Source organism: Chelonoidis abingdonii, chromosome 2, assembly GCF_003597395.2.
Source record: "Chelonoidis abingdonii isolate Lonesome George chromosome 2, CheloAbing_2.0, whole genome shotgun sequence".
NCBI lineage: Eukaryota > Metazoa > Chordata > Testudines > Testudinidae > Chelonoidis > Chelonoidis abingdonii.
In genome coordinates, this window is record NC_133770.1 from 276,024,870 (window position 1) to 276,037,204 (window position 12,335).

A 12,335-nucleotide genomic window follows, 5' to 3' on the forward strand; every position below is an offset into this window, starting at 1 on the left:
TCCTTGTGTTAAGATCCAGGGGGTCTGGGTCTTGGGGTCCCCTGGGAAGGTTTTGGGGGGACCAGAGTGTACCAGGCACTGCAAGTCCTGGTTGGTGGCAGCACTACAAGATCTAAGCTGGTAATTAAGCTTAGGGGGATTCATGCTGGTACCCCCTCTTTTGGATGCTAAGGTTCAGAGTGGGGGTTATACCATGACAAGTTCACTGATGTCATTTTCAGTATTTTCATAATTCTAAGCATATGCTAATCATAATTCTAATTAGAACTATTTTAGATGATATAATGATAGAGTTAAATATATTCCAATTTTCCATTGAATCTTATTCAAGAATCTGTGTGTTGCTGTTTTGTTAGTGAAACCATGATGAATTTCTACAGCTCTCTTTTTCACATGAATGCCACTGCCTCCCATAACCCCATGGCATTTGTGAATTCTTTGTTTTGTGCATTGTGTGTTTCCATTATGAATCATGAGCACAACCAAGCTTGTGCCGTAAATAAATCATAAAAATTGTGCTGTGACATTTTATCAAGCAGCAGAGGTATAAAACACTGCTAAGGTTTTGGCTACATTAATCCGAAAGAGCAAACCCAGGCAGCTTTCAAAGTCAGGTTAGAATTCAAGATAAAATGGACAGTTCTAAGCACCTTTTCATTAAGGTAGTGAGACTGCCTAGATGTGTCAGCTGTGGGCCTTATGTTTGATTTGCCAAGGCTGAAAGTCAGAGTAGCAGTCACAGATACAAGTTTTTGCTTTCTTGGGGCTAAGCGATATGACGCAGCTGTTCCGTCAACTACAGAAGACATAGGCCTTAAAGGGATGAGGAACTGTTGTGATGTAGATTTTTGGATTGCTATGCTTTAGCAGCCTGACTCACTGCATACCTTATGGTTTCATATGTCTTTATTGTCTCTTCCTTTTTGTATACGTTTTTGTTTCAGTAAAGAAATTTATCAGTATAGTCATACTATAAAGCTTTCCCAGAGGTTGCCTCTGTGTTCACCTGTCATGGGGTAGAAATCTAGAGTGAGAGTCACAAAAATGTAGGCATGGCAATTACAAAGCCTAAATTTTAGGCTCCTAGAAAATCAGTGGGTTTCACAAAGCCTGAGTTCAGTGCCTAGGTTCTCTATATAATGAATGGAAGGAGATAGGTGTCTAAGAATGGAATTCACAGAACCCACCATGCTAGGCAGCTCCCCGCCTAAACTAGCCAATGGGAGATGCCAAAGCAAGGGTATGTCTTAATCCCCACTCTCTCAGTGAATTTGGTGCCTAAATCCAGACTGGAGGAAGGTGCCTTCCTCTGGGATACTTAGCTGCAAACCTTCTCTTGGGGTTAGGCACCCATGCCATTTTTTGCAAAAAAAATTTTTGCAAGGGGAAAGAAAGGACCTCCCTCACACCTGTTAGCCCGGGGGTTAAAGTGAATAAATAATGAAAGAATCAATGGAGAGAGTGGACAAGACACTGACTCTGTAGCCTGGTGGTTAGGACATTTGCACTGGAGCAGGGCCGGCTCCAGGCACCAGTGCAGCAAGCAGGTGCTTGGAGTGGCCAACGGAAAGGGGCAGCACATCCGGCTCTTTGGCGGCAATTCAGCGGCAGGTCCCTCAGTCCCTCTCAGAGGGGAGGACCTGCCGCCGAAGAATGAAGTGGCAGTGGTAGAACTGCCACCGAAGGGCCACCGATCATTTTTTTTTTTTCCCCCACTGCTTGGGGCAGCAAAAACACTGGAGCTGGCCCTGCATGGGAGACCCATTATTCCGTTCCCCCTGCCCCAATGGCTTTTTAAAATTATCAACCCACAGTGGAACAGCTTCTACAGGAGTGGGTGTGGGAGGCCCACACCAGAATATCCCACAACCCAGCAGTTAGTGCACTCACCTGAGAGATGGCAAAGCCCTGTTCAAATCCCATCTCCCTCTCAGGCAAAGGGTCTCCCACATCCCGGGTGAGTACCCCAACCACTGTACTAAAGGTTATGTTATGAAGGGGGAGCTCTTCCTCCATTTTATGTGAGCTCACCTAGAGAGGCATGATATGGCAGGCGAGCTCTGAACACACATACCAGAATGGTCCCCACAGGTGAGTTAGGTAGAGCAACACCTATCCTTCTCCGGTTCCTGCAACACTCTAAGGCTTAGGCATCTGAACACCTAGAGTGAGGCTGCAGTGCACATGCACACAGGCAGAAACATAGGTGCCATAAGGAAATGATACTGCAAAAACATAGGTCCCAACTGAGTTTAGGTGCCTATAGGGTTCAGCAGCAACTGAGTGGGGCCAGATTTGGGGATTTAGGTTCCTAAAGTGTCATATGTGTCTAGCCAGAATACTGTACCTGGCAGGTCATCTCTCTTACATTAGGTAATGAAAGTGGAGGACGCCTGGTCTGTTGGTTATCAGAAAGGCCTGGGAGTTAGAACTTTGGGTTTAATTTCTGGCTCTGCTGCGCTCTCAGTAATGTGACATTAGGCAAGTCTTAACCTCTGTTTAACCCATTCCATCTCAGTATTTCAGCTAAGAACTTTGGGCTAAATCCTTTGGAGGTTAATTCCACTCAAGTCAGTGGGTTCCATTGGGAATAAATTTGGCCCATTGTTCTTACTCACATCCTGATCAACACAATACATATGTGCCAGCCGATGGACTGCTTTTTCCCCAGACCATTTAGACTGATGATACTGCATACTGTTCTGAGTTACTCTTTGACTATATTAGGTGAACCCCAGAGGATAATAGTTCCTTTGGGTCTGCTCAGCCTGGTGGGCTGAAGAGGAGCCAGGAGCCTGGAAGCTCCAGGATTGTCACCTGAGCTGGTGTTCCCAGGGCTTCTGGGTTCTTGGCTGCCCATCAGCCTGCCAGGTGGGCTGCCGAGGAACTGGGTTGACCAGCTGGCAGATAGGGGTTCATCAGATCACTGCCTGCGTTCCATTGGACCTTCATTGAAATTGAACAGTTTCTATGAAATGTTACTATTCCAACGAACCTGCTTTCTCCCCACAGGAAACGATTCCTTCAGAGAGTTTGTGATTAGTTCTCATGAAGACCCTTCCTCTCAGCACCATACTGCGCTGAGGCTGTGCTCCCTACAGCATAGTATTCTTGTGATAAACTGACAGAACAAAACACAAGACACTGAGGTTCTTGTGTAAGCACAAATAACTGGCATCAGAGCTATTGTAAGAAAGGCACAACTGAGTTGAATTGACCATATCATTATTATACATGATGACATGACTTTTATAAAGGGAATTTTTTGAGGGCATCAACAAGCATGTGGACAAGGGTGGTATAATTGATATAGTGTACTTGGACTTTCAGAAAGCCTTTGACACCAAAGGCTCTTAAGCAAAGCAGGCAGTCCTGGGGAAAGAGGGAAGGTCCTGTCATGGACCAATAACTGTTCAAAAGATAGGAAACAGAGTAGGAATAAATTGTCAGTTTTCTCAATGGAAAGCAGTAAAAAATTACTCAAGAGAGTTAAGTCCAAATCCAATAGTGAAGAGTTACAAAAGGATCTCACGGGGTGACTGGGCAACAAAATAACAAAAGAAATTCAGTGTTAAGTGCAAAGTAATGAACATCGGAAAAATAATCTCAACTTTACATACAAAATGATGGATTGTTTTCTGATAATGGAGCCTACAAATTTGCCTGAATTGTGAGCTCAACTGTAAAAAGTATGTAAATGTTCCAAAGTATTAAAATAAACTATAACAACAAATGTTGATGGGGGAAAGACCAAGTTGTTAGGATTCAAGGACTGTGTTGAAATTATGCTGTTAAAAACAAGAGAGGTGGAACTGGAAGTTAATGAGCCAAAATTTGGTATATCAGCTCTTAGGCCTAATTGGTGGACAAAATAATGAGCGAATGGGCTAGTCACCTATCACTCCCTTTTTGAGCCCTTATAAGAAAGGGATTTCTGTGTGGAAAATTGAAAAGAACAACAACAAAAATCAAACACTCAGAAAGAACAGATAACTATTGGAGTGAGCTTCACCATCATGGCTGCCACCATCACTGTTTCCTGGGATACTGGGCCTTCATCCAGTGAGGTGTCCTGACCAGAATGGAACGGAGACAGATGACATTGCCACCCCTACTGGCTCCAGCTGAATCCCAAACACCACCTGAGATGACAGTTTTTACCATCTTTGATACCATCTAAGACAGCATTTCTCAAACTGGGGTCTGCAGACCCCTGGGGGTTCATGAGGGTATTCCAGAGATCCACAGGCCCCGCTGATCAATTCCTCTGCCCCCACCCCCACAGTGCCTCCTGCACACTGCGGAATAGCTGTTCCCCAGCATGCAGGAGGTGCTCGGAGACAAGGGGAGGAGTGGGGACAGGGCATGCTTGGGGAAGGGGATGGAAGGAGGTGGGGAAGAGGATGGGCAGGGGTGGGAAGAGGTGGGATCGGGGTGGGGCCTTGAGGGAAGGGGTGAGGCATGAGGTCCTCGGGTTGCTAAAGTTTGAGAACCGCTGATCTAAGAGACTGTCAAACAAGGGGGCTTTTCCTTCTAGGACTTGATTTTAACAAGAAACAGCATTGACATCTCCAGCCCATCTCAACTAACTTTTTCTCTTTTCCCCAAAAGGACAGTTATTACTGTCTTTGATACCATCCAAGCGACAGTCAAACAACAGCAGTTTTTCTTTTTGAAAACTCTCTCCAGCTAAAGGGAAAGAGAACAAGGGAAGTTCTTAAAATGAAAGTCTTATTTAAAGCATCTGAAATGTAAAATATTAACTCTTTTTTCTTCTTTTCTGTATTTTTAATAAAAATGGATTTTTAATGATGTGTTTGCCATGGTGCTAAGCAGGCGGAGGTCTCAGTAAACCAAGCCCCAGACTTTGTTTAACACTGTTTAATGTTGGAAAGTGACTGCCTTATGCTAACACCTAGAGCTCATATATTCCATCTAAATTAATACAACAGTTCTAAATTAGCAGTTACCACTCAAGAAGGGTCTTGGAGTCATCATGGATAGTTGTCTGAAAACATCTGTTCAATGTGCAGTGGCAGTTTCAGCAATATTAGGAACCATTAGTAAAGGGATAGATAATAAAACAGAAAATATCATAATACCACTCTATAAATCCATGGTACACCCACACCTTGAACACTGCATGTAGTTCTGGTCACTCCAGCTCAAAAAAGATAAATTAGAATTGGAAAGGATACATAGATGGGCAACAAAAATTATTAGGGGGATGGAGCAGCTTCCATATGAAGAGAGATTAAAAAGATTGTGACTGTTTCATTTATAAAAGAAACAATGAAGGGGGAGGAATATGATAGAGGTCTATAAAACCATGAATGGTGTGGAGAAAGTGAATAGAAAGTGTTATTTACCCTTCACATAACATAAGAACCAGGGATCACTCACTGAAATTAATAGACAGCAGGTTTAAAACAAATATAAGGAAGTATTTGTTCATACAACATACAATCAACCTGTGGAACTCATTGCTGGAGGATGTTATGAAGCCCAAAGTATAACTGGGTTCCAAAAACAATTAGGGAAATTCAGTTTGATAAAGTCCATCAATGGCTATTAGCCAAGATAGTCAGAGACACAACACTATGTTCTGGATGTCCCTAAGCCTATGACTGCCAGAAATAAGGACTGGAGGACAAGGGATGGATCACTCAATGTTGAGCTGATCTGTTCATTCCCTCTGAAGCACCTGGCATTGGCCACTGTCAGGATACTGGGCTATATGAACCATTGATCTGACATAGTTTTATGACTTAGTACCTAAAATAACTCTTTGCAGTTTGCAGAGCAGGTTAGACACAACAGAGATAGAGGATCAAGCGGAGAATCATATAAACCCTAATTCAGAGCACTGGAACCAAAAAGACTTGGCTCTGGGAAAGTTTGGATTCTGGTTTGGACTCTGAGGTTCAGACCCATATCTAATTCCAATAGAATTGTCCTCACTCCTGCACTCTGACCCAAAGGCAAGTTTTGACCTTCATATTAGACAAGAAGAATGGTCTAGTGAAAAGGGTACTTGAGTAGGATTTAGGAAATTTGGGTTCAAGTCTAATCTCAGATTTCCTGTGTGACCTTGGGATGTCACTTAATCTGTTCTGCATCTTCCTATCCATAAAATGGGGATAATACTTCCCTACCTCACAGGGTTATTCAAGATAAAAAGCCACCAATGCTTGTGAGGTGCTCAGATACTAGGTATAAATACCCCTGAAGATGTCAAAGCAGATTAATGGAATATTAATAAACAGCATACTCCCATAAATAAAAGCAGACTTTCATAAGCCTAAATCTATTTGCATTTAATTGCTCCATTGAGTTACACCCTAGTGAATTACTGTGTAACTGGGGACAGATTTTAACTTCACAGTAAACAGAAAAATAGAGCTGTACTCTATGGCACATGTTTTTATAAGAAAACCCACGCCTAATTCAGTAAAGATTCAGGGGTCTCTCCATGTGTCCTTTAATTGAATATAGTTCTTATTTAATCAAAAGGCATATTTCCTCCTCTACAGGAACACCCAAAGGATTTAATTATGATGCAGTGAGAGAGAGAATTCTAGCAGTCAACAAAGTGGAGTCTATCCACAACCTTCATCTCTGGTCTCTAACAATGAATCAAGTTATTCTATCTGCTCATGTTGTCACAGGTCAGTAAATTTCTGTAAACAGAAAAATAATAATTCATCTGAAGCCTAGTAAAGTCAATTTCTCCTGATTGGGATACAACTGCTTGTCTGTATCTGGTGCTTATTAAAACAAATATATTTTTTGTTAAAAAAAAAGACAAATAAAAGCAACAACAACTTCCCCCAATATTTTTGTAGAACATTGTTGTTAAAAAAATTGAAAATTTTTCATCAGCTACAACAACATAGGGTACAAGCTTTCTGAGCAAGACAGAACAGATAGTTGCAATATAGTTATTAATCAGTAACTTGGAAACAGAAGTAAATTACCCCAAATGTTTGCAAATAGTTTCAGTAGTCACTCATGTTTCTTGGAAGTATCACATTTCTGCAGTGTGATAATTTTTGTTCACCATCTACAGAAGACACAGTGGACAGTCACCAGATTCTGAAAGAAGTTACTCAAGTTCTCTTTGACGCTTACGCCTTCCACTCGGTCACCATTCAAATTGAACCACAAGCAAATCAGAAGCCCGACTGTGTCTTCTGTCAAGATCCAAAGGATTGAAGCAGCTAGTGCATCTTGTTGACCTATTATTACACATTTAACAGGTCAAAGGGCATTGTGTGCTGGTTGCACATACTCAGCTAGGCAACAAACCATAATTAATTGAACTGACAAAGTCTGTCACAGCGTGCAGTGTGCACTTTCACCATTGTTCATTGGTGCCATTTACCATGAAGAGATGGAGCATTAGGGACATTTGTCAACCAGATTATATGAGTCAATGGTTACATTCAATTACAAGAACGTGTACCTAAATTTTCCTCGACGAGAGACAACTGCCTGGAGTTAAAGTAATATTTAAGAGTATCGCTTTGTAATCACGGGTAACAAAAAAATTAATCAGCCTTCAAATTATCCACAGACTAATTACCCCTAAATTACTGGTTGAAATCTGACTAATGTCCTAGCAAAACTTACCACCACTGCTCAGAATAAAGGAGAGATAGCAAGTGAACATGAAGAATAGTGTTAAAAAAGGAGATCAGTGCATAATGGATATCCTGCTTGTTGTATTCGAAGAAAAGTAAGAGATATAACATATTCTGTAATAGTCACAAGATGACTCATTCTGTACATATTTGGTGAATTTTTCTATACGTCAGTTATCCAACAGCAACTTAAGTATTTTTCTGTGGCATTAGGAAAGTATCCTCCATAGCAGTTGTATAGAAATAGTGAGTAATCCGTCAAAGGGCAGGGTTTGCGCCACCATGCATCATCCATCTGTGGAACTCATTGCCACAAGGTATCATTGAGGTCATGAAAAAGATAGATTGGGTGTTTATATGACTAAGAAGAACATCCATTGTTTCACAGATTAAGACCAGAAGGGACTATTAGAATCACCTGTTCTGACCTCCTGCATAACACATGCTGTATTATTTCACTCAGTGATTTCTACAGCAAGCCCCAAACTACTAACTGAGCTTCATTACGTATTTTAGAAAGACATTGAATTTCAATTTAAAGTTATGTTTGGGCACATAAAATATAGCTTCAGTGTTTAACCCAACTGGGGATATGCAGCACGCCCTACTGGTCTCAGGTAGTTCTTCAGCACCTGTCCTCAGTTTCCATTCTCTGCTGACTCCACAGTACATGACCAATGCTTGAGTTATTTAATAGCACTCCTTTGGGGGGCTACTTTATGAGCATACAATAATTTAAAATGTCTCTTTCCTCTCAATCTCTCACTAGGGCGGCACAGCTTCTTCCTTGCTGAGGTCAGTCTTTCGCCCAGTCTTCTGCCAGGCACACCTCCTTTCTTCAGTTGTTCCCAGCTGTGACTGTTTGCAGGGTACCCAACACTGTGATTTGCCCTTCCACCAGCAAGAGGGAATCTTGCTTGTGCTTAGTTGGGTGTCAGCTCCTTACCAGCATGTTGGCCACTCAAGCACTCTCCTCTGGGCAATGCCATTCTTTACTTTGCTTTGCAAGGTAATAGCTGCATCCAGTTCCAGAATCCCTTCAAAGCATTTCTCTGTGATATCCATCCTGTGTCACTGGCTACACACCAAATTACCAAGTCCATTGTTTCCAAAGGAATAGCACACACCAGCTTGTATGATTCAGCTCAAGGTCAGCATCTTGTTTAATATCACAGCACTGAGATATTTATAGTCAAAGCAAGAGTAAGTTAATTATGGAAGCCTGGAGATAGTGAGTACGGATATTGGAAACAAATGGCTACATATGTGTAAGCAGGGTCTGAATGAATGCTCCCCTGACAGCTAGCTGGGGTGGGGAGAGACTTTGTGTGTGTTTATGTAAATACAGTTTGCTCCTGCCCTGGTTAGATATTCAGCACCTAGAGCAGTGTCAAAGTAATCAATTTTGGCTGGTGTTGGGCACAAATCAATTTAGTACTGAATGCAGAGGTAGTGAAATGCTGTTACCAAAATATTGTAATTATTGTAGGAATACAAGGAAGCAGGACTGTACTTAAATTGTTCCAAGTGAGGGGGGTCACCTTCAGCTGAAAAGACCTTGTTAAGCCAGGGGCTCAAATGCCAGAGCCCTGGAAAAGTAAGGTGGGTGGGGACAGATGTCCCTGTCAGGCGGTGTGTGGACTTTCCCTAGGAGTCTCCAGGCTGGTTTGACCTGTTCCTCTCCCCGTTCAAAGAATAGAGCTAAATAGGCTTCATTAGAAGCTTTGTTGTCATTTTAAATGGTCAGTTAGAGCTAAAAATCAGTTGTAGTGAGACTGTTTCTGCCCAGCCTATAAAGAGCTGAAAAATGAGTAAGAGACTGATATGCAGAGGTCACAGCAGATAGAGGCAGGTGGCAGCAGAAGGTGATTGACACTCAGCTGACAAAGGAGTGGCTGGTGAGGCAGTGAGTAGAGCGAGCGACCAGCAGGGCAGCTGGTGGAGAGGTGCAGTGAATAAGGTGCCTCCTTACCTCCACCCAGGCTGGGAGGTGAACTCTGCAGATGCACCTTTGATCTCTGGGTCTGCACTAACCAAGGACAGAGACTGAGTGGGGTGCAGAGAAGGGACGGGCATGCTAAAGAGACTTTTGGATTGCTGGACTTAAGAACCTGAGGGGAAAAGGACACTGCTCAACTTACCTGGGGATTGGCCTTTTGCTCATGGTGTATGTTTATGAACCCTATTTGCAGCGTTTTCCCAAATTCATGTCAAGTTACTTCCCTCCTTTTATTAAAAGTTTCTTTTCTACACTCAAACTCTGTGCTTGTGAGTGGGGAAGTATTGCTTCGGGGTGGTGTGTAATTTTCCCAGGTTACTGGGTGGGGGCTTGAGCTGGTTATGTGTTATATTGTTGAAAAGGAACCCCTACATCTTGAACCCTGGATAGAGAGGGCAATTAATTGGTTTGGGTTAGTGTTTGTGGGCATGGTAGAAGAAGTGTCTTTAAAAGTGATTTGAATGAGGTGAGGGTGTGGGCCTGATCCATTAGGAATTGGGACCGGGGCACTACAGAAAAGATCTTGGCAACTGAAGTGGGGAAAAGAAACAAACAGGTTGGGAAGTTAGGATATAGCAAGAACAAGTTTGGAGATCTAGGCCAAGGTGAGATTAGTAGGCCCAAGGAAGTGAGGACAAGAAACTTAAGGGCAAAGGCGAGTTAGTGGTGGGGTTCGAACAGGCAAGTGGTGTGGTCTGCCAAGGAAGGTTATTTTGGTAACAATATTCTGTAAGGAAGGAATGTGAGAATTAGAGAGGCTAAAGAAGAGGAGGTTACATCAACTGACCAGGCATGACTAGGGTATGGGAAAGTGTGTTGGCAAGCAGGACCCCAAAGAGATTGTCACTGTGTTTTGGAGGATGAAGCAGTAAGATTTTGTGACCACCAGGATATGTGGGAAGAGGAGGAGGAAAGCGTTCAAGCTGACTCAAGGTTATGAGCATTGATGATAGGAAGGATAATAGCAGTGAAAAGAGAAGTGGAGAAAAGTAGTGGCAAAGATTTGAGAGGGAAAATAAGAAGCCAGGTGTCAGCCATATTCATTTTGAGCTGGCAATGCACCAGTGATTTTCAAAAAAAATTTCATTGGCAGACCCCTAAAAAATGTCGAATGAAAGTGCGGACCCCTTTGGGAATCTTAGACATAGTCTGCAGGCACGGGTCCACAGAGCACAGGCTGAAAACCTCTGCAATAGGCTATCCAGGATAGCCTTCTAGAGAAAGTCAGATATGCAGTACTGGATAATAGTAGGCAGGGCAGGTGCGATATGGAAGAGCTGAGGCCAGATTGGATTAATTTCTATCTACAGTAGAGCACTTATTTCCAGCCAGAAGAACTGACCACACATTTGCAGCAAAAGCTAAAACAGGAAGTTGATAGCAACTCAGTTTTGTAGAATTTCCCCAACATTCACTTGCAGAAGCAGATAAAAACTAGTGGGAGTTTTGATTAAGGTTTGAAGGATGAGAACCCATTTTCATTCAGATGTAAACTGATCTGTTGCTATGAATATTGTAAGTGGTGATACGGTTGACAGTTTCACTTTGTTCATGCACCAGTGTGAAACTGTGAAGTGTGGTTTATCCATGGCCCTTTTCCATTCTGATATTTCCAGGATACTGACTTGTTACAGAGCTGTCTCCAGAATGTTTTCTGATTCTTTTGGGGTGAGAGCCTCTGCAGAAACACTACTCCACTATAAAGAGACCGGTGGAGGGAACTCGAGGATCAATTTCTAGCTCTCTCTGCTTATATTAACTTTGCATTCCTCTGGTCACCTCCCAAATGTTCTTTCACCGCTTTAATTTTGGACAGTGGCTTCAGGCAGCCCGTATTCAATGACTCTGAATCCGTTCCTGGAGGTACTGTGAAACAGAAGGGTTTCTAGCATCACAATGGCCCGATTCTTAACCTAGCTAACTTTCTGTGAAGTTCAGTTTGTAACACTGAAGTTTATATACATCATTACACTCATCTTTCTCATTTTACAGCTCATATATTATATAGAGACTGTTTTGGGTGGCTCTTTTTCACTTATTATAGTAACTTCAGGTTTGAAACTTAACCCTCTCTGCAGGGTTTGAGGTTAAGGAGGCAAGGATGGGGTCAAAGGAGCATTATGACCATAAATATTCACACATCGAAAGCTATACTCTTCATCACGCCCCCCAGTGACAAAAAGAACCAGGTACTGGTATTTTGATGGAATTACATTTAAACAATGTAAAAAATATTTTAAGAGATATTAACTGTCATGCTTCAAGGCATAAAGCTCCATTAATGACTGAGGTTAGGAAGAAACTTCACCTATGTGCAGATTAGTCCATTCCTGTCCATTATGGGTAGTGAGGGGAGTATCTTGAGCTTCCTCTGAAGCATCTGGTGCTGGAAAGCTCTGTCTACACTGGCACTTTCCGTGCTAAAAATTTTGTTGCTCAGGGGTGTAACAAACACACTGGTGAGCGACAAAAGTTTTAGCACTGAAAAGCACCAGTATAGATAGCGCTTGCGGCTCCCAGTGATAACGCTACCATCCCCGGTTTGGTGTGGTTTGGTTTTGTCACCAGGAGAGTTCTCTCCTGGCGATAGAGAGCGACCACAGCACTGCAAGGTGTGCTGTGTAGACATGAGACTGGACTAGGTGGAACATTAGTCTGATCCAGTGTGGCAGTTCCTATATTCCTAATCTCTG

At 42.6% G+C, this 12,335-nt stretch overlaps 1 protein-coding gene across 1 annotated transcript in view; it reads left to right on the forward strand.

Annotated features, from left to right (window-relative positions):
* The window catches only part of SLC30A8 (solute carrier family 30 member 8), a 32,751-nt gene extending 25,536 nt beyond the window's left edge, over positions 1-7,215 (forward strand). Inside the window, exons 7-8 of the mRNA XM_032777780.1 lie at positions 6,534-6,668; positions 7,070-7,215. Of these exons, the coding sequence (XP_032633671.1) occupies positions 6,534-6,668; positions 7,070-7,215 (281 nt within the window). The remainder of the gene's footprint in view (positions 1-6,533; positions 6,669-7,069) is intronic.
* The last annotated feature ends 5,120 nt before the right edge of the window (positions 7,216-12,335 follow it).